The sequence below is a fragment of the Chiloscyllium punctatum genome, chromosome 38 (genome assembly GCF_047496795.1).
Source record: "Chiloscyllium punctatum isolate Juve2018m chromosome 38, sChiPun1.3, whole genome shotgun sequence".
Taxonomy (NCBI): Eukaryota; Metazoa; Chordata; class Chondrichthyes; order Orectolobiformes; family Hemiscylliidae; genus Chiloscyllium; species Chiloscyllium punctatum.
Genome location: NC_092776.1, coordinates 63,205,144 through 63,223,541, shown reverse-complemented (window position 1 = coordinate 63,223,541; position 18,398 = coordinate 63,205,144). Strand labels below are relative to the sequence as shown.

At 44.1% G+C, this 18,398-nt stretch overlaps 1 protein-coding gene across 1 annotated transcript in view; it reads right to left on the bottom strand.

The window, feature by feature from the left end:
• The window catches only part of tacr2 (tachykinin receptor 2), a 102,252-nt gene that overhangs the window by 68,245 nt on the left and 15,609 nt on the right, over nucleotides 1-18,398 (bottom strand). The window contains exon 2 of the mRNA XM_072558014.1: nucleotides 16,303-16,497. Coding sequence (XP_072414115.1) covers nucleotides 16,303-16,497 — 195 coding nt within the window. The remainder of the gene's footprint in view (nucleotides 1-16,302; nucleotides 16,498-18,398) is intronic.

The window sequence follows — 18,398 nt, the reverse complement described above, 5'->3', positions numbered from 1 at the left end:
AAAGATGTGCAGGTTAGGTGGATTGGCCATGCTAAATAATCTGTCGTGTCCAGGGATATGTAGGTTAGGTAGATTAGGCAGGGTTATGGGTATTGGATAGGGGTGTGAGTCTGGGTGGGATGGTCTTTGGAGGGTCAATGTGGACTTGATGGGCTGATGGTCTGCTTCCACACTGTAAGGGTTCTATGAAGTGGGATACACAAATAACTTGCTTTGTTTGAATAATTTTAAGGTCAATGTAGATCGATTTCTGTTAGGCATGAGAATCAAAGGATATTGGAAATAGATGGGATTGTGGGATTTGAAAGATAATCCATGATTTTATAGAATGGCAAAGCAGGCTTGAGGGACTGAATAGCTCCTAATTTGTGTCTGTGTTTTTAGGCATCTCTGAACTGAGTTTCCAATAACAGGAGCAAGTGTCTCTCAATAACATGGTTAGCTGCTGAATTCAGTTGTTACCCCAAGGATTGGAGGTGGGAAAGTTTTCTGTAACAGACACCCCAAGCTGCTGATGTAGTGTCTACCTGGGGCAATGCGTTGTGCCAATGCCCTGTACATCTTTAACACTGCAGCAGAGAGGAGGCTATTTCCAAGAGACGGTTGGTAATGGGCAAATACACAACAGTTATAACATAAAAGAGGCCATCTGGGCCAGCCATTCTATGTCAGTACTTACCATGGACACAAGCAGAAAGTTCAAAACATGACTCCTGCTCAGTTCATATTCCTTCATCCACGATGCAATCAAAACTAGAATTATGACAGCTTCTGCCTCAATCACTGACCCAGTGCTAGTTTCTACTCTTCCTTTTTTCCATTCTCTCTGAGCAGTTACCTCACAACAACAATGAGGCTGAGCTGAAGCGCTGTCTCAATCAGATTTCCCTATCAGGACAGCTCTGTGAAGTGGCAACATTGCTTAGTGACAGAGATTGTAAGAATGCAATGGAAGACAGTGACCTTGTGTTATCTCGCAAGGTCGATTCACTCACGGTACACAGGCAAAATTATAAACACCATACGTGACTCACATTACCAGTCCCTATGAAATGAGCAGAACACTACAAAGCAGTCAATGAAGTCCCAGCACTAGAGTGCTAGAGAAAGCTCTCCAACTCCTGACATTGTGGCACAGAGAGCAGCAGGCTGCATTATGAAATGTCAACCCCGTCCAACCTGACCAAAATTCTCGGTATATTCTCGATCATCTGAAAAATAATGGTTCAGTTTGTTGGCAGTACTATCAAATGCTTTAACACTTCAATGACCTGCTCATTAATGCTCAGTTTGTGTTGTGCCAGGGTCACTCAGGTCTTGACCTCATTACAGCCTCAGTACATACACGGACAAAAGGGCTGAATTCCAGAGGTGAGGCAAGAGTGACTGCCCTTGACATTTGTAGAACACCTATGCTATGTCCTCAAAATGACCTCAGCTCCAGTTGCCACTTCAACACCCCACCCTGTTCTCTGACCAACATCTCTGTCTCAGGCTTGCTGAAGTGCTCCAGTGAAGCTCAGCGCAAGCTGGAAGACTAGCATCTCATTTTCCACTTAGGAATTCTGCAGCCTTCAGGACTCAATATCAAATTTGGAGAAAGTGAGGACTGCAGATGGTGGAAATCAGATTCAAGAGTATGGTGCTGGAAAAGCACAGCACATCAGGCAGTATCCGAGGAGCAGAAGAATTGAAGAGCTTATGCCTCAAATGTCACACCACACTCAATATCATGTTTACCAATTTCAGAATGTGAACACCTTGCTCTATGTTTGTTACCCTCCCCCCACACCCCTAGGTTGGTCCTAGCACACCAACTCATTTTCAACTATCTAACACCTCTTGTTACCTAGCATTTGTCTCTTTCTCTCTCAGTTTAACAGAACCTCCTTTTTTGCCATCACTATATTTTCTCTGTCTCTGGGCACTGTCTCCATGTATTCTGTTCAGTCTCCTTGCCCCATCATCACCATGAGTACCAGCCATTCCAGCTATTTTCAATTGTGGCAAAGCATCACTGGACTCAAAATGTTAACTCTGTTTTTCTCTCCATCAATGCTGCTTAACCTGCTGAGTTTCTCTAGTAATTTAATAGAACATAGAACAGTACAGCACAGTACAGGCCTTTTGGTCCACAATGTTCTGCCGAGCATTTATCTTAATCTAAGATAAACCTAACCTGCACGCCCTTCAATTTATTGCTGTCAATGTGCTTGTCCAGCAGTTGCTTAAATGTCCGTAATGTCTCTGACTTTATTACCCTCACTGGCAGTGCATTCCACACATCTACCACTCTGTGTAAAGAATCTACTTCTGACATCTGCCCATACCTTCCTCCAATCACCTTCAAATTACAACTCTTCATGACTGCCATTTCTGCCCTGGGGAAAAGTCTCTGGCTATCTACTCTATCTTTGCCTCTCATTACCTTGTACACCTCTATCAAGTCACCTTTCCAGTGTGAAAAGCTCACTCAACCTCTCTTCATAAGACAAGCCCTCAAATCCAGGCAGCATCCTGGTAAATCTCCTCTGCACCCTCTCTAAAGCATCTACATCCTTCGTATAATGAGGTGTCCAGAAGTAGACACAATATTCCAAGTTTGGTCTAACTAGGGCTTTATAGATTTGCAGCAAAACCTTGCAGCACTTAAACTCAATCCCTCTGTTAATGAAAGCCAAAACAACACACTCCTTCTTAACAACCCTATCCAACTCGGGTGGCAACTTTGAAGGATCTATGTACATGGATCCCAAGATCCCTCTGTTCCTCTACTCTGCCTAAAATCACAGCTGCAGAAAAGGAGGTTGTTGGGGGGATTCAAGATGGCAGCGACCCAGCAAGTCTGAGTCTATAGTGCTCTTCCCAAGACTTGGGTAAAGTGGGTCACCCACCCCCACCACACTCACCAAATCATTCATAATAGCTGTTAAATTTAAATAGTTGCTTAGTATTACATTTAAATAGTCTAGTATTTAGTAAAAATGACCAAAGGGAAGGGAGCCCGCAGCTCTCAGCAAGCAGGACCCCCTCCCCCTCCCCCACCCTCTCCCTCTTCAGCTGCAGCAGAGGCGTCCACAGCCGCCCCGGGGGACTTACCTACAGTAACAAGCCTTGTGGAGATGATCTCCAAACTGGACGCGAAGATCGACGCTTTTGTCGAGGAGTCCCGAAATCAACGGGACTCACTCTCGGCCGCGCTGCAGAAGCACGACCAAGACATCCAGGAAATCGAGCGCCGAGTCGGAGGGGCGGAGTTAAAGGCCGCGACCTCCGAAACTGCAGCGCTATCGGCCGTGGATCAGGTCCGGACTCTCGAACAGCGAGTCTGGACCTTAGAGAATTACATTGACGACCTCGATAATCGAGGTCATCGGAAAAATATTCATTTGCTGGGCCTTCCCGAACGGGAAGAGGAAGGCCAGCTTACAGCATTCCTGGAGCAGTGGCTGCCACAGCTTTTAAATCTGGAAGCTGGATCAGGCCAGGTAAGGGTAGAATGGGCCTACTTGGTCGCAATACGCGGGCCCGGCTCGAACCAGCACCCACGCCCGGTCCTGTTCCGGCTGCAGAGCTTTAGGGAGAGGCAGATACTCCTAGAAGTTTCTAGAAATCTTGGAAAAGACCCCCAAGCTATGATCTATAAAGGATCAAAGATCATGTTATTCCAGGACTTTTCCCAAGCTCTGGTCCGAAAGAGGAAGGCATTCGACGAGGCGAAGAAGCATTTAAGGGACTTAAATATTCAGTACTCCTTACGCTACCCAGCGACGCTACGCTTTAACCATGAAGGATCCATATATAACTTCAGATCACCAGAAAAGGCTAAGGAATTCTTGGACTCTCTTAGATAAACTGTAAGAGATAATGGATGTTGGTTTGCCTTTCCCCCCACTTTGGTCTATATCTCCCCTTTTTTTTTCTTTTTTCTGAACTTACTGTTTAATATTATCATGGGGGGTGGGGAGAGGGATTTGATTTTCTGCCCCCCCCCCACCTTGGGGTTGTTTTCTTTTATTATTTTATGTATATATGTGGGTATGTATGTGTGTGTATATATATATTATATATATATATAAGCTGGAGGGTTTGGTTAATGTTGGTGGGGGGAGGTGGTTACCTTATTCTATTTTACCTCTGTCTTTAGGAGCGGGGTTGTTTCTCCCTTGTTATTTTGTATCATTATATTTAATTATTATTTGTTGATTTATTTGTAATTTTATAGTTATATATTTATATATGGTATTAGCATTACCAAATATATCCAGGTGTTGGTGTGGGTGGGGGTAGGGTGCTCACTGTTAACTCTAGCTTTGTATTATATCTGAATTCTCCTCATTTTATTGAGGAGCGCCTGGGTCAAGGGTGGGGCATTGGTTGGGAGAGGATATGATGGACTTTTGGAGAGGAAGTGACACCCCCTGGGAACAAGGGGGAAAATCTCCACTTAGGTACATTTTATATTTTTTTTATTTAGAAATAGTTTTTTATTATACTGTTGTGAGCGTATTAGAGAGCCTTTATTTTTGTAAATTTTATATGCTCTATGCTCGGGATGTTCTAGATAGGGGTTCCCCTCCCGAGGGGTCTCAGATTTGCCCAGATGATTATGGTTGATCAGTCGGTTAAGTGGTGCACCTGGAATGTCAAGGGGAGTAATCCGCCAGTCAAAAGGAAGAAAATATTACCAAATCTTAAGAAAGAAAGAGTCGATATAGCTCTCCTACAGGAGACACACCTGTTGGATAAAGAACACTTGAAATTATGACAGGGTGGATTTGATCAGGCCTTTTTTTCTTCTTTTAGCTCAAAAAGCAGGGGAGTTGTTATTCTTGTTCGGAAGAATTTCCCTTTCAAAATCCTAAATCAGATAAAAGACAAATCTGGACGATATATTTTGATCAAAGCCCTCATAAACGGAGAGGAATGTGGGATTTTAAATTTGCACTGCCCCCCGGCACACCCTTTTAAATTTATAACGGAAGCTTTTTCAAAATTGATGGCTTTTGGTGCCCGTCATACAATTATAGGGGGAGACTTTAATTGTATTATGGATCCGGAAATAGATAGGATTCCCAAGAGTACTGCAGGAATATCTCCCAGATCTAGACAATTGGTGGATCTGAACAAAGAATTAGGATTAGTAGATGTATGGAGATGTCTTCATCCACAGAGCAGAGATTTTTCTTTTTATTCCAATCCACATAAATGCCATGCCAGAATTGATATGTTTTTTGCCCCCTCAATTTTTAAAAATTCCATATCATCCTGTAAAATAGGTAGTATAGCAATTTCCAACCACGCTGCTGTATATATGGAAACTAAGGCGAGGAACAATGGGACATCCCCTCGGCATTGGCATATGGACCTTCCTAATGAAAGATAGTAAATTTGTAAAGTACTTCTCTCACGAATTTTAAACTTTTTTAGAAATTAATTCAAGTACGGCTAGCAACCCAACAATGATGTGGGAGACCATCAAAGCTTACACGCGAGGTTTGATCATCTCTTACTCAGCGACCCAGAAAAAATTGAAGGGAGAACAAAAGCGTCTGCTCGAAGCTCGCTTAAAAGCAGCTGAAACAGCATATGCTGATGGACCTTCTATTATTAAATTGCAAAGGATTACGGCTCTTAGGACAGCTCTAAACACTACGCTTACTCAAACGGCTAAGAGGGAAATATTATTTGCAAAACAAAGGTTATATGAATATGGCGACAAACCGGGTAGATACTTAGCATTTCTTGCAAAGAAAAAAAAGGCCCCTCAGACTATTACGTCTATCAAGGAAAGTACAGGTATTCTGACCCATGATCATAAAAAGATTACTGCGATCTTTAGAGAATTTTATTCTGAGTTACATAAATCGCAGGATTGTGAAGATAGGACTAGGAGGATGCAGTCATTTTTTAAAAATTTGACCTTTCCGGGCCTAACTCCAGAACAGGTATCGGTCCTAAATGCTCCTCTAACAGTCCAAGAAATACTTGATGCAATTAGGCAACTTCAGAGCGGTAAGGCACCGGGCCCAGATGGTTTTCAAGCTGAATTCTATAAAGAATTTACAGAAATAATGGCAGGTCCACTTATGGACATGTATAACTATGCATATAGTCAGGGCTGTCTCCCGCCTTCGCTGAAAGAGGCAAATATCTCTCTTATCCTTAAAAAAGGAATGGATCCAGAAGATTGTACGTCATACAGACCAATATCCTTGCTAAATGTAGATTTTAAAATCCTTTCTAAAATGTTAGCACTGAGACTAGAAAGGGTACTGCCACATATTATAAAGGAGGATCAGACGGGGTTTAATTAAGGGCCGTAGATCATCCAATAATATTAGAAGGGTTTTGAATATGATTCAAGCCTGTCATCAGGGAAAGATACCAGGAGTAGTAGTTTCATTAGACGTGGAAAAGGCATTTGATAGGGTTGAATGGTCATATTTGTTTTACACATTGGAAAGGTTTGGCATTGGACAGGTGTTTACCAAATGGGTCTCAACATTGTATAGTGATCCCAAAGCAGTTGTGGTTACCAATGGATTAGGTTCGGATAGCTTCAGTGTGGGTAGGGGCTGCCGTCAGGAATGTCCTCTCTCGCCATTGTTATTTACGCTAATAATTGAACCACTAGCAGAAGCTATACGAGCTGATCCTAATATAACGGCCCCGAGGATTGGTACAGGTAAATATAAAATAACCCTTTATGCAGATGATGTTCTTCTATTCCTCAGTCTGATGTCCTTACCTCGCCTAATCCAAGTTATAAATAAATTTAGTGCATTCTCAGGCTATAAAATTAATTTTTCAAAATCGGAGGCTATGCCAATGGGTGGCCTTGCTATGACACCCCACTTAGTGGACGGATCCCTTTTTCCCTTTCGTTGGTCCCTGGAGGGCTTCTTATATTTAGGTATTTTTATTACTCCAGTATTTGGTCAGTTGTATAAAGCTAATTTTGTGCATTTACTGGAAAGGATAAGGCAGGACCTCCAGCGATGGGGAGACCTTCCAATTTCCTGGTTGGGTAGAATAGCACTAATTCAAATGAATGTTCTGCCCCGTCTCCTATATCCTAAGAGAATGCTTCCGGTGATGCTGCCGAGGATGGCTCTACGTAAATTATATGGCTGGTTGGGTTCCTTTATCTGGAATCATAGACGGCCCCTCATTAAGCTGAAGAAGCTACAGCTTCCACAGACAAGGGGAGGACTGGACTTTCCAGATTTTAGGAAATATTGGTTAAGTTCCCTATTAAGTTACATAGCTGATTGGGTCTTGTCTGATCCACAATCAATCTGGTTGGACATCGAGGCTTCTCAAGTAAAATACTCACTTATTAACCTTTTATTTTCAGACAAGAGGAAAATCATTACAGATCACTGTAAAAACCCTATAATACTAAACACAATTAAGGCTTGGAATATAATGCGGCAAAATGAGGGTAATTCACATAAAACATCCCCCTATGCACAGATAGTGGGAGCGTGGGGATTCCAACCGGGGTTTACAGATGCCCCTTTTAAACTCTGGAGATCCAGGGGTATCTCATGTCTAGGGGACCTATTTAAGGATGGGGTCCTGATGTCTTTTGAACAGCTGCGTCAGAAATTCGGATTACCTAATGGAGACCTCTATCGATACTTCCAAATTTGAGACTATATACAGAAGTAGACTACGTTATTAGATAGTCTTTATAAATCAGATAGAGAATGTAGTGTCCTACGACCAGTGGGGGTATCTTCCGTCAGCACTATTTATCATTTACTACATGATGAAGTATCGGGAGATATGGACAATCTGTTTAAAACGTGGGATCAGGATTTGGGACTAGAAATCTCTATAGAAACATGGAATGATATTTGGGAAAACGCTAGAAGAATTACTATCTTTAACAGAACCCAGACTATCCAGCTGAAGATACTTCATAGGGCCCATATAGCACTGGTTCGATGGCAAAATTTAAGGCAGGAGCATCTCCAATGTGTCCCAAATGCAAAATAGAGGTGGGCACTCTTGTACATTGCCTATGGTCCTGTCATAAGATCCGTAGATATTGGACTAAAGTAGCAAGTATCCTGACAGAAATTTTAGGAACGGAAATAAAAGTGGACCCTGTATCTTTCCTTTTGGGCTTTTCGAACTTTCCCTCCCTGGACATGTACGGGAAGAGACTATTTTCTATTCTCTCTTTCTGTACAAGGAAAAATATTTTGGTGAACTGGGTGGCTGAGGGCCCCCCTGGACTTTCAAATTGGCACAGATTAATTATGGAATGTATTCCCCTTGACTTCCTTACAAATATGGTGCACCGAAAGAGCGAATTATTTTATAAAGTATGGCAGCCCTTCTTGAATTACATAAATACAGATATTTCGGCTATCCTAACAAGGGCTTTTATTTAATTGAGATTACAAACCTGGCTGGTCCGGGGCCCCTTAGGAGAGGAATCCCGCACGAATACAGGTTTTATTACATTTGATGTTAACACATTCCGAGCATGTAAGAGACTTAAATATACACTCTGGTTAGTTGTAGGTTAGATTAGTAGAAAGTTGAGTTTTGTTTTTTTTTCTTTTTCGGTATTTTTTTTCTTTTGTTAATTTTGGCTATTGTATATTTGATTTAATTGTATATCAATGTTTGTATTTGAGAGTTTTGTTTATTTTTGTAAACTTGTAAAAATGTTAAATTTCTAATAAAAATATCTAAATTAAAAAAAAAGAAAAGGACGTTGTTGAGGAGGGTTTGTCTACTGAGTCAGTATAGGTTGAATTCAGTAACAGGAAAGGAGCAGTCACTTTATTGGGAATTTTCGATAGAACTGACTATAGAATTGACTATAGACATGTGGAGACTATTTAAGGAACAGTGGTTGCGAGTGATGAATAAATATGTCCCTCTGAGACAGGCAAGAAGGGGTAAGATAAAGGAACCTTGGATGACGAGAGCGGTGGAGCTTCTCATCAAAGGAAGAACGTAGCTTACATAAGGTGGAGGAAGCTAGGGTCAAGCTCAGCTCTAGAGGATTACAGGCAGGCGAGGAAGGAGCTCAAAAATGGTCTGAAGAGAGCCAGGAGGGGGCACGAGAAAAGCTTGGCAGAACAGATTAGGGAGAACACAAAGGCATTTTACACTTATGTGAGGAATAAGAGAATGGTCAAAGAAAGAGTAGGGCCGATCAGGGATAGCATAGGGAACTTGTGTGTGGAGTCTGAGGAGGTAGGGGAAGCCCTAAATGAGTTTTTTGCTTCTGTCTTTATGAAAGAAACAAACTTTGTAGTGAATGAAACCTTTGAAGAGCAGGTGTGCATGCTGGAATGGATAGAGATAGAGGAAGCTGATGTGCTGAAAAGTTTTTCAAACATTAAGATTGACAAGTCGCCGGGCCTGGACCAGATTTGTCCTCGGCTGCTTTGGGAAACGAGAAATGCAATTGCTTCGCCACTTGTGAAGATTTTTGCATCCTTGCTCTCCACTGGAGTCGCACCTGAGGACTGGAGAGAGGCAAATGTAATTCCTCTCTTCAAGAAAGGAAATAGGGAAATCCCCAGCAATTATAGACCAGTAAGTCTCACGTCTGTCATCTGCAAGGTGTTAGAAAGGATTCTGAGGGATAGGATTTATGACCATCTGGAAGAGCATGACTTGATTAAATGTAGTCAACACAGCTTTGTGAGGGGTAGGTCATGCCTCACAAACCTTATTGAGTTCTTTGACGATGTGACTAGAAAAGTTGATGAAGGTTGAGCTGTGGATGTGGTGTATATGGACTTCAGCAAGGCATTTGATAAGGTTCCCCATGGTAGGCTCATTCAGAAGGTCAGGAGGAATGGGATGCAGGGGAACTTAGCTGTCTGGATACAGAATTGGTTGGCCAACAGAAGACAGCGAGTGGTAGTAGAAGGAAAATATTCTGACTGGAAGTCAGTGGTGAGTGATGTTCCACAGCGCTCTGACCTTGGGCCTCTACTGTTTGTAATTTTTATTAATGACTTGAATGAGGGGATTGAAGGATGGGTGAGCAAGTTTGCAGATGACACAGAGGTTGGGGGTGTCGTTGACAGTATAGAGGGCTGTTGTAGGCTGCAGCAGGACATTGACAGGATGCAGAGATGGGCTGAGAGGTGGCAGACTTTGTAGTGATTGGTACAATTGAATGGCTTTGAGAAGATAGTGAGGACTGCAGATGCTGGAGATCAGAGCTGAAAATGTGTTGCTGGAAAAGCGCAGCAGGTCAGGCTGCATCAAAGGATAAGGAGAATCGACGTTTCGGGCATAAGCCCTTCTTCAGGAATGAGGAGGGTGTGCCAAGCAGGCTAAGATAAAAGGTAGGGAGGAGGGATTTGGGGGAGGGGCGTTGGGATTGCGATAGGTGGAAGGAGGTTAAGGTGAGGGTGATAGGCTGGAGAGGGGATGGGGGCGGAGAGGTCGGGAAGAAGATTGCAAGAAGGTCAAGAAGGCGGTGCTGAGTCTGAGGGTTGGGACTGAGAAAAGGTGGGGGGAGGGGAAATGGGGAAGCTGGAGAAATCTGTATTCATCCCTTGTGGTTGGAGGGTTCCTAGGCGGAAGATGAGATGCTCTTCTTCCAGGCGTTGTGTTGCCATGGTCTGGTGATGGAGAAGGCCAAGGACCTGAATGCCCTTGGCGGAGTGGGAGGGGGAATTAAAGTGTTCAGCCACAGGGCGGTTGGGTTGGTTGGTGTGGGTGTCCCAGAGGTGTTCTCTGAAACGTTCCACAAGTAGGCGGCCTGTCTCCCCCATATAGAGGAGGCCACATCGGGTGCAGCGGATGCAATAAATGATGTGTGTGGAGGTGCAGGTGAATTTCTGATGGATATTGAAGGATCCCTTGGGGCCTTGGAGGGAAGTGAGGGGGGAGGTGTGGGCGCAAGTTTTCATTTTTTGCGGTTGCAGGGGAAGGTGCCGTGAGTGGAGGTTGGGTTGGTGGAGGGTGTGGATCTGACGAGGGAGTCATGGAGGGACTGGTCTTTCTGGAACGCTGATGGGGTGGGGAGGGGAATATATCCTTGGTGGTGGGGTCCGTTTGGAGGTGGCGGAAATGACGAAGGATGATCCGATGTATCTGGAGGTTGGTGGGGTGGTAGGTGAGGACTAGTGGGGTTCTGTCCTGGTGGTGATTGGAGGGGTGGGGTTCAAGGGCGGAGGAGCAGGAAGTGGAGGAGATGCGGTGGAGAGCATCGTCAACCACATCTGAGGGGAAACCAAAGGAGTAGCCATGGGCACCTGCATGGGCCCCAGCTATGCCTGCCTCTTCGTTGGATATATCAAACAGTCCATCTTCCGCAGCTACACTGGCACCACCCCCCACCTTTTCCTCCGCTACATCGATGATTGTATCGGCGCTACCTCGTGCTCCCACGAGGAGGTTGAACGGTTCATCCACTTTACTAACACCTTCCACCCCGACCTCAAATTTACCTGGACCGTCTCAGACTCCTCCCTCCCCTTCCTAGACCTCTGCATCTCTATCTCGGACGACCGACTCAAAACGGACGTATACTATAAACCGACTGACTCCCACAGCTACCTAGATTACACCTCTTCCCACCTTGCCCTCTGTAAAAACGCCATCCCATATTCCCAATTCCTTTGCCTTCACCGTATCTGCTCCCAGGAGGACCAATTCCAATACTGAACAACCCAGATGGCCTCCTTCTCCAAAGAGCGTAATTTCCCCTCAGACGTGGTTGACGATGCTCTCCACCACATCTCCTCCACTTCCCGCTCCTCCGCCCTTGAATCCTGCCCCTCCAATCGCCACCAGGACAGAACCCAACTAGTCCTCACCTACCACCCCACCAACCTCCAGATACATCGGATCATCCTTTGTCATTTCCGCCACCTCCAAACGGACCCCACCACCAAGGATATATTTCCCTCCCCACTCCTATCAGTGTTCCGGAAAGACCACTCCCACGGCAATTCCCTTGTCAGATCCACACCCCCCACCAACCCAACCTCCACTCCCGGCACCTTCCCCTGCAACCGCAAAAAATGCAAAACTTGCGCCCACACGTCCCCCCCTCACTTCCCTCCAAGGCCCCAAGGGATCCTTCAATATCCATCAGAAATTCACCTGCACCTCCACACACATCATTTACTGCATCCGCTGAACCCGATGTGGCCTCCTATACATTAGGGAGACAGGCCGCCTACTTGCGGAACGTTTCAGAGAACACCTCTGGGACACCCACACCAACCAACCCAACTGCCCCGTGGCTGAACACTTTAATTCCCCCTCCCACTCCGCCAAGGACATGCAGGTCTTTGGCCTCCTCCATCGCCAGACCATGGCAACACAACGCCTGGAGGAAGAGGGCCTCATCTTCTGCCTAGGAACCCTCCAACCACAAGGGATGAATACAGATTTCTCCAGTTTCCTCATTTCCCCTCCCCCCACCTTTTCTCAGTTCCAACCCTCAGACTCAGCACCGCCTTCTTGACCTGCAATCTTCTTCCCGACCTCTCTGCCCCCACCCCCTATCCGGCCCATCACCCTCACCTTAACCTCCTTCCACCTATCGCATTCCCAACACCCCTCTCCCAAGTCCCTCCTCCCTACCTTTTTTCTTAGCCTGCTTGGCACACCCTCCTCCTTATGCCCGAAACATCGATTTTCCTTCTCCTTTGATGCTGCCTGACCTGCTGCGCTTTTCCAGCAACACATTTTTAAGCTAAGATTGGGGCCAATCAAGGATAGTAGTGGGAGGTTGTGCGTGAAGTCAGAGGAGATACTGGAAGCACTAAATGAATATTTTTCGTCAGTAATCACACTGGAAAAAGACATTGTTGTTGAGGAGAATATTGAGATACAGGCTGCTGGAATAGATGGAATTGAGGTGCACAAGAAGGAAATGTTAGCAATTCTGGAAAGTGTGAGATTAGATAAGTCCCCTGGGCCAGATGGGATTTGTCCTAAGATTCTCTGGGAAGCCAGGGATTGCCTTTGATCTTTATGTTGTCATTGACTCCAGGAATAGTACCAGAAGACTGAAGGATAGCAAGTGTTGTCCCCTTGTTCAAGAAGGGGAGTAGAGATAACCCTGGTAATTAGCGACCAGTGAGCCTCACTTCGGTTGTGGTTAAAGTGTTTGAAAAGGTTATCAGAGATGAAATTTATAATCATCTAGAAAGGAATAAGTTGATTAAGGATAGTCAACATGGTTTTGTGAAGGGTAGATCATACCACACAAACTTATTGACTTCTTTGAGAAGGCAATCAAACAGGTGGATGAGGGTAAAGCGGTTGATGTGGTGTATATGCATTTCAGTGAGGAGTTTGATAAGGTTCCCCACGGTAGGCTTCTGCACAAAATACGGAGGCATGGGATTGAGAGTGTTTTGACAGTTTGGACTCAGAGATTGGCTAGCTGAAAGAAGACAGAGGGTGGTGGTTGATGCGAAACGTTCATCCCGGAGTTCAGTTACTAGTGGTATACCGCAAGGATCTATTTTGGGGCCACTGCTGTTTGTCATTTTTATAAATTACCTGGATGAGGGCATAGAAGGATGGGTTAGTAAATTTGCGGATGACACTAAGGTCGGTAGAGTTATAGATAGTGCCAAAGGATGTTGTGGGTTACAGATAGACATAGATAAGCTGCAGAGCTGGGCTGAGAAGTGGCAAATGGAGTTTAATGCAGAAAAGTGTGAGGTGATTCACTTTGGAAGGAGCAACAGGAATAAAGAGTATGGGCTAATGATAAGATTCTTGGTAGTGTAGATGAGCAGAGAGATCTTGGTATCTATGTACATAGATCACACAAAGTTGCCACCCAGGTTGATAGGGTTATTAAGAAGGCATATGGTGTGTTAGCTCTTATTAGTGGAGGGATTGAGTTTCTGAGCCATGACCTCATGCTGCAGCTGTACAAAACTGTGGTGCGGCCGCACTTGGAGTATTGTGTACAGTTCTGGTCACCGCATTATAGGAAGGATGTGAAAGCTTTGGAAAAGGTTCAGGGGAGATTTACTAGGATGTTGCCTGGTATGGAGGGAAGGCCTTACAAGGAAAGGCTGAGGAACTTCAGACTGTTTTTGTTAGAAGAAGTTTGAGAGATGACTTAATGAGACATATAAGATAATCAGAGGGTTAGATAGAGTGGACAGTGAGAGCCTTTTTCCTCAGATGGTGATGGCTAGTACAAGGGGACACAGCTTTAATTTGAGGGGTGATAGATATAGAACAGATGTCAGAGGTAGCTTCTTTACTTAAAGAGTAGTAGGGGCATGGAATGGCCTGCCTGCAACATTAGTAGAATCGCCAACTTTAAGAGCATTTAAATGGTCATTGGATAGACATATGGATGATAATGGAATCATGTGGGTTAGATAGGCTTCAGATTGGTTTCACAGGTCGGGGGCCAAAGGGCTTGTACTACACTGTAAAGTTCTAGTTTCTATGCCAATCAAAGTGGGCTGATTTGTCTTGAATGGCTTTAACTTTCTTGTGTGTTGTAGATGGTGGGCCATCCAGGCAAGTGGGCAGCATTCCATCACACTCCTGAGTTGTGTCTTGTAGATGGTGGACAGGTTTTGAGGGGTCAGGAAGTGAGTTACTCACCACAATATTCCTAGCCTCTGACCTACTCTTGTAGCCGTTATGTTTACCTGCTAAGTTCAGTTGAGTTACTGGTAAATGGTAACCCAAAGGATATTAATAGTAGGTGATTCAGTGATGGCAACACCATTCAATGTCAAGGACCAGTAATTAGATTGTCTCTTGTTGGTGATGGTTACAGCCCAGCACTTGTGTGGCATGAACGTTACTTGCCACTTATTAGCCCAAGCCTGGATATTGTGCAGATTTTGTGTATTTGAACATGGACTGTTTCAGCATCTGAGAAATCACAAATGGTGCTGAATATTGTGCAATTACTGGCAAACATCCCCACTTCTAACCTTGTGGTGGAGGGAAGGTCATTGATGAAGTAGCTGAAGATGGTTGTGCCTAGGACATTATCCTGAGGAACTCCTGTAGAGACATCCTGGAGCAGAGATGACTGGCCTCCAACAACCACAACTGTCTTCCTATGTGCCAGACACGACTCAAACCAGCAAAGAACTTCACCTGATTCCCACTGATTCCAGTTTTGTTTTGGCTCCTTGATGCCACGCTTGGTTGAATGCAGCCTTGATGTCAAGGGTTGCCACTCTCACCTTATCTATGGAACTCAGGCCTTTTGTCCATGTTTGAACCAAGGCTATAGTGAGGTCAGGAGGTGAGTGGCCCTGGCAAACTCAAACTATGTGTCACTAAGCAGGTTTTTGCTGAGCAGGTACCGCTTAATAGCACTGTTGATGACATCTTCCATCACTTTACTGATGATCAACAGTAGACTGATGGAGTGGTAATTGGCTTGGTTGGATTTGTCATGCTTTTTGATTATAGGACATACTTGGGCAATTTTCCACACAGTCAGGTGTATGCCATGCTCCTGGCATGTCCTCCTGTCCTCTTCATTGAACTAGAATTGATCCCCTGGCTGGATGGTAAGAGTTGAATGGGGATATGCTGGGCCATGAGGTTACAGTTCTGCTGCTGTAGAAGGCCCACAAGCACCTCATGGATGCTGACTCTTGAATTGCTAGCCCTATTCAAAGTCTGTCCCGTTTCATGCAGTGACAGTGCCAAATGATGTGAAGACAGAACATAATGGAATCACTCTGAATTGCCATACTATGGCAAATGCTGCACCCATAGTCATCTGGCAAATCTTAGCTGGATTTTACTGAAACATTCCCTGGTCCTAGAAAAGTACAGAAACTTAATCTGGGAATCAGGTCAGTTGCAGGTGGTCACAAAAATAAAGGAATCTAAACCCTTACATGTCGGGGCATTACTGATCATCAACTGTGTTATGCTGGAATGATAGCAACAAAAACAGCCTTGACATAACTGGAACCCAGCAATCAGTTTGGATAATAATAAAGCAAATGCTTTTCTCTGATCCTTACCAGCTTTCAAATCACAAGTTGAAGCACAATTACCAATTCCTCAAACCAACAAAAGTTCAAACCTATAATACTGTTACAGGTTCTTCCAATGAAACACAGTTATTTGCACATAATTTCTCATTACAAGTGGCTCGTGTCCTTGCACCATAAATTGTAGGTTGCTTGAGATGAAAATTTCTACAGATTTGAGAATGTTATTTTCCCCCATGAAATTGTGGAAATTATTTTTGGATAATTGTCCTCATTTGTAAATGTACACAATTAGTAACGTTTGTAGCAGTAGAGTTACCAGTGGAAGGAACTGATAATATATTCTTACGTCAATTGATGTTGTCCTCCGACATCCCCAGGCCAGTCCACCTTACAGATCACACGGCTTTCTGATTGCACAATGCGGGCATAGAAACACTGTGGGAATGCTAGAGCCAGGGCCAGGAACCAAATAACCCCAATCACTAGCTTAGTTGAGCTGGACGACAGCCTGGGCTTCAAAGGGTGGATGATGGCAATGTACCTATGTGGTGAAATACAACAAGTGTTATACCGCAGATAATCAGATCTCAATATTATCCTCTTGTTACAATTACATCAAACATTTCCATTTGGCTCAACCTATCCAAATCAATGATCACGCTCCACACAGACATCCTCCAATCTTACTTCACCCAACCCTATTCCTCCACTCTTTTGTTTTACATTAGGTGCTTTTATAACTTCCCTTTAAAAGCATCTAGGAAGTAAGCTCTAACATTCCAACAAGGCTTCCACACCCATTTTGTGCAATCTGTAAAGCGGACTGGCCGAGGAATATCAACTGCACAGTTACGTCAAGCTGTCTATAGTACTGTGTGATTCAGAGTAATGTACAATGTTGTTTCACAGCTTTCAGTGTAATAATCTAATCAGTGGAGTTATGGAAGATTAGATTCCCTACAGTGTGGAAACAGGCCCTTTGGCCCAACAAGCCCACACTGACCCTCCGAAGAGTAACCCACCCAGACCTATTCCCCCTAACTAATGCACCTAACTCTGTGGGCAATTTAGCATGACCAATTCACCTAACCTGCACATCTTTAGACTGTGGGAGGAAATCGGAGCACCCGGAGGAAACCCACGCAGAACACGGGAAGAATGTGCAAACTCCACACAGACAGTCACCCGAGGCTAGAATCAAACCTGGCTCCCTGGTGCTGTGAGGCAGCAGTGCTAACCACTGAGCCACCATACCACCCCTATCAAGCATACATCCTGTAGCATGTATAAACACTAGGACATTTCTTGTGTCCTAGACAATCGCGTGCAGGAAATGTTATCAGTTCGAGGAGCTAAAGCAATAGCTGGCATTACTGCAGTTAGCCAGGCAGCTATATTCTTCTGGAGATGGTCACCTCATAGAGTAAGGGGCTTTGGGAAGAAAGTGATTATGTGATCATCAGACAGTCAAGGAGGATAAGGCAGGTAGTTCAGTTTTAGCTAGGGAGGGCAAGAGTTACAGGATTCCTTTTTAAAATTGACAATGATGCAGCAAATGAGATTGGTGTGGGTAGACACTTGGTTCACTTTTCAATTAAATACAGTATAAGACATTTGGAACTAGGTTTCAAGGAGGCTTATTTGGACTTGAGGCATGCCTGGAGTCTGGCTGTTCCATTGATGATCTTGTAGACGTAACTGATTTGGATTGTAAAAGCATACTGAATATTAGCAGATGGTTAGATTCTTCGCAGCCTGACTTAATGTTAACAGCAGAAGGATTCTTAAGAGACTGCAAAAATGGGTCCAGAAATTATGATTAAACTTTTCAGAAACCAGAGAAATTTTGCTTATATGGAAGACTTTTGAAATGAGTTAATTTAGTTTCCTGGGCAGCTTCAATGCCTCTGGTCACTGTACAAGCTGGACGATTGACCATTCATGCCATTTCAAGCATAATGTGTATATAGTGCACATTTTATTTAACCTGACCCTGATAGAAAGACATGTTTACTATTCTCTTGCGTTTGTTGACTGTGAGGTCTACACATTATAAGACTGTGTGTTTGAGCTCTGTCTTGGTTTCTGCTGACTAGAATTTTCCAAAGGTTGTAATCAACTTGCATTATATGAATGGCACAAGCAAAATAAAACAATAAAAGATTTGTAAAAAATAATTTATGATCTCTTTCAGTTCAAGCAGACCTGACAGAATACAAACAGGTGAAAGTGAGGACTGCAGATGCTGGAGATCAGAGTCAAGATTAGAGTGGTTGCTGAAGAAGCATAGCAGCTCAGGCAGCATACGAGGAGCAGGAAAATCAACATTTCGGGCAAAAGCCCTTCATCGGGAATGATAAAGAATACAAACAGGATAAGATTAATTCAATTATCCTTCGTCACTTGTCAGGTGATTTGCTGGTTGAAATGTTTTTCATAGAC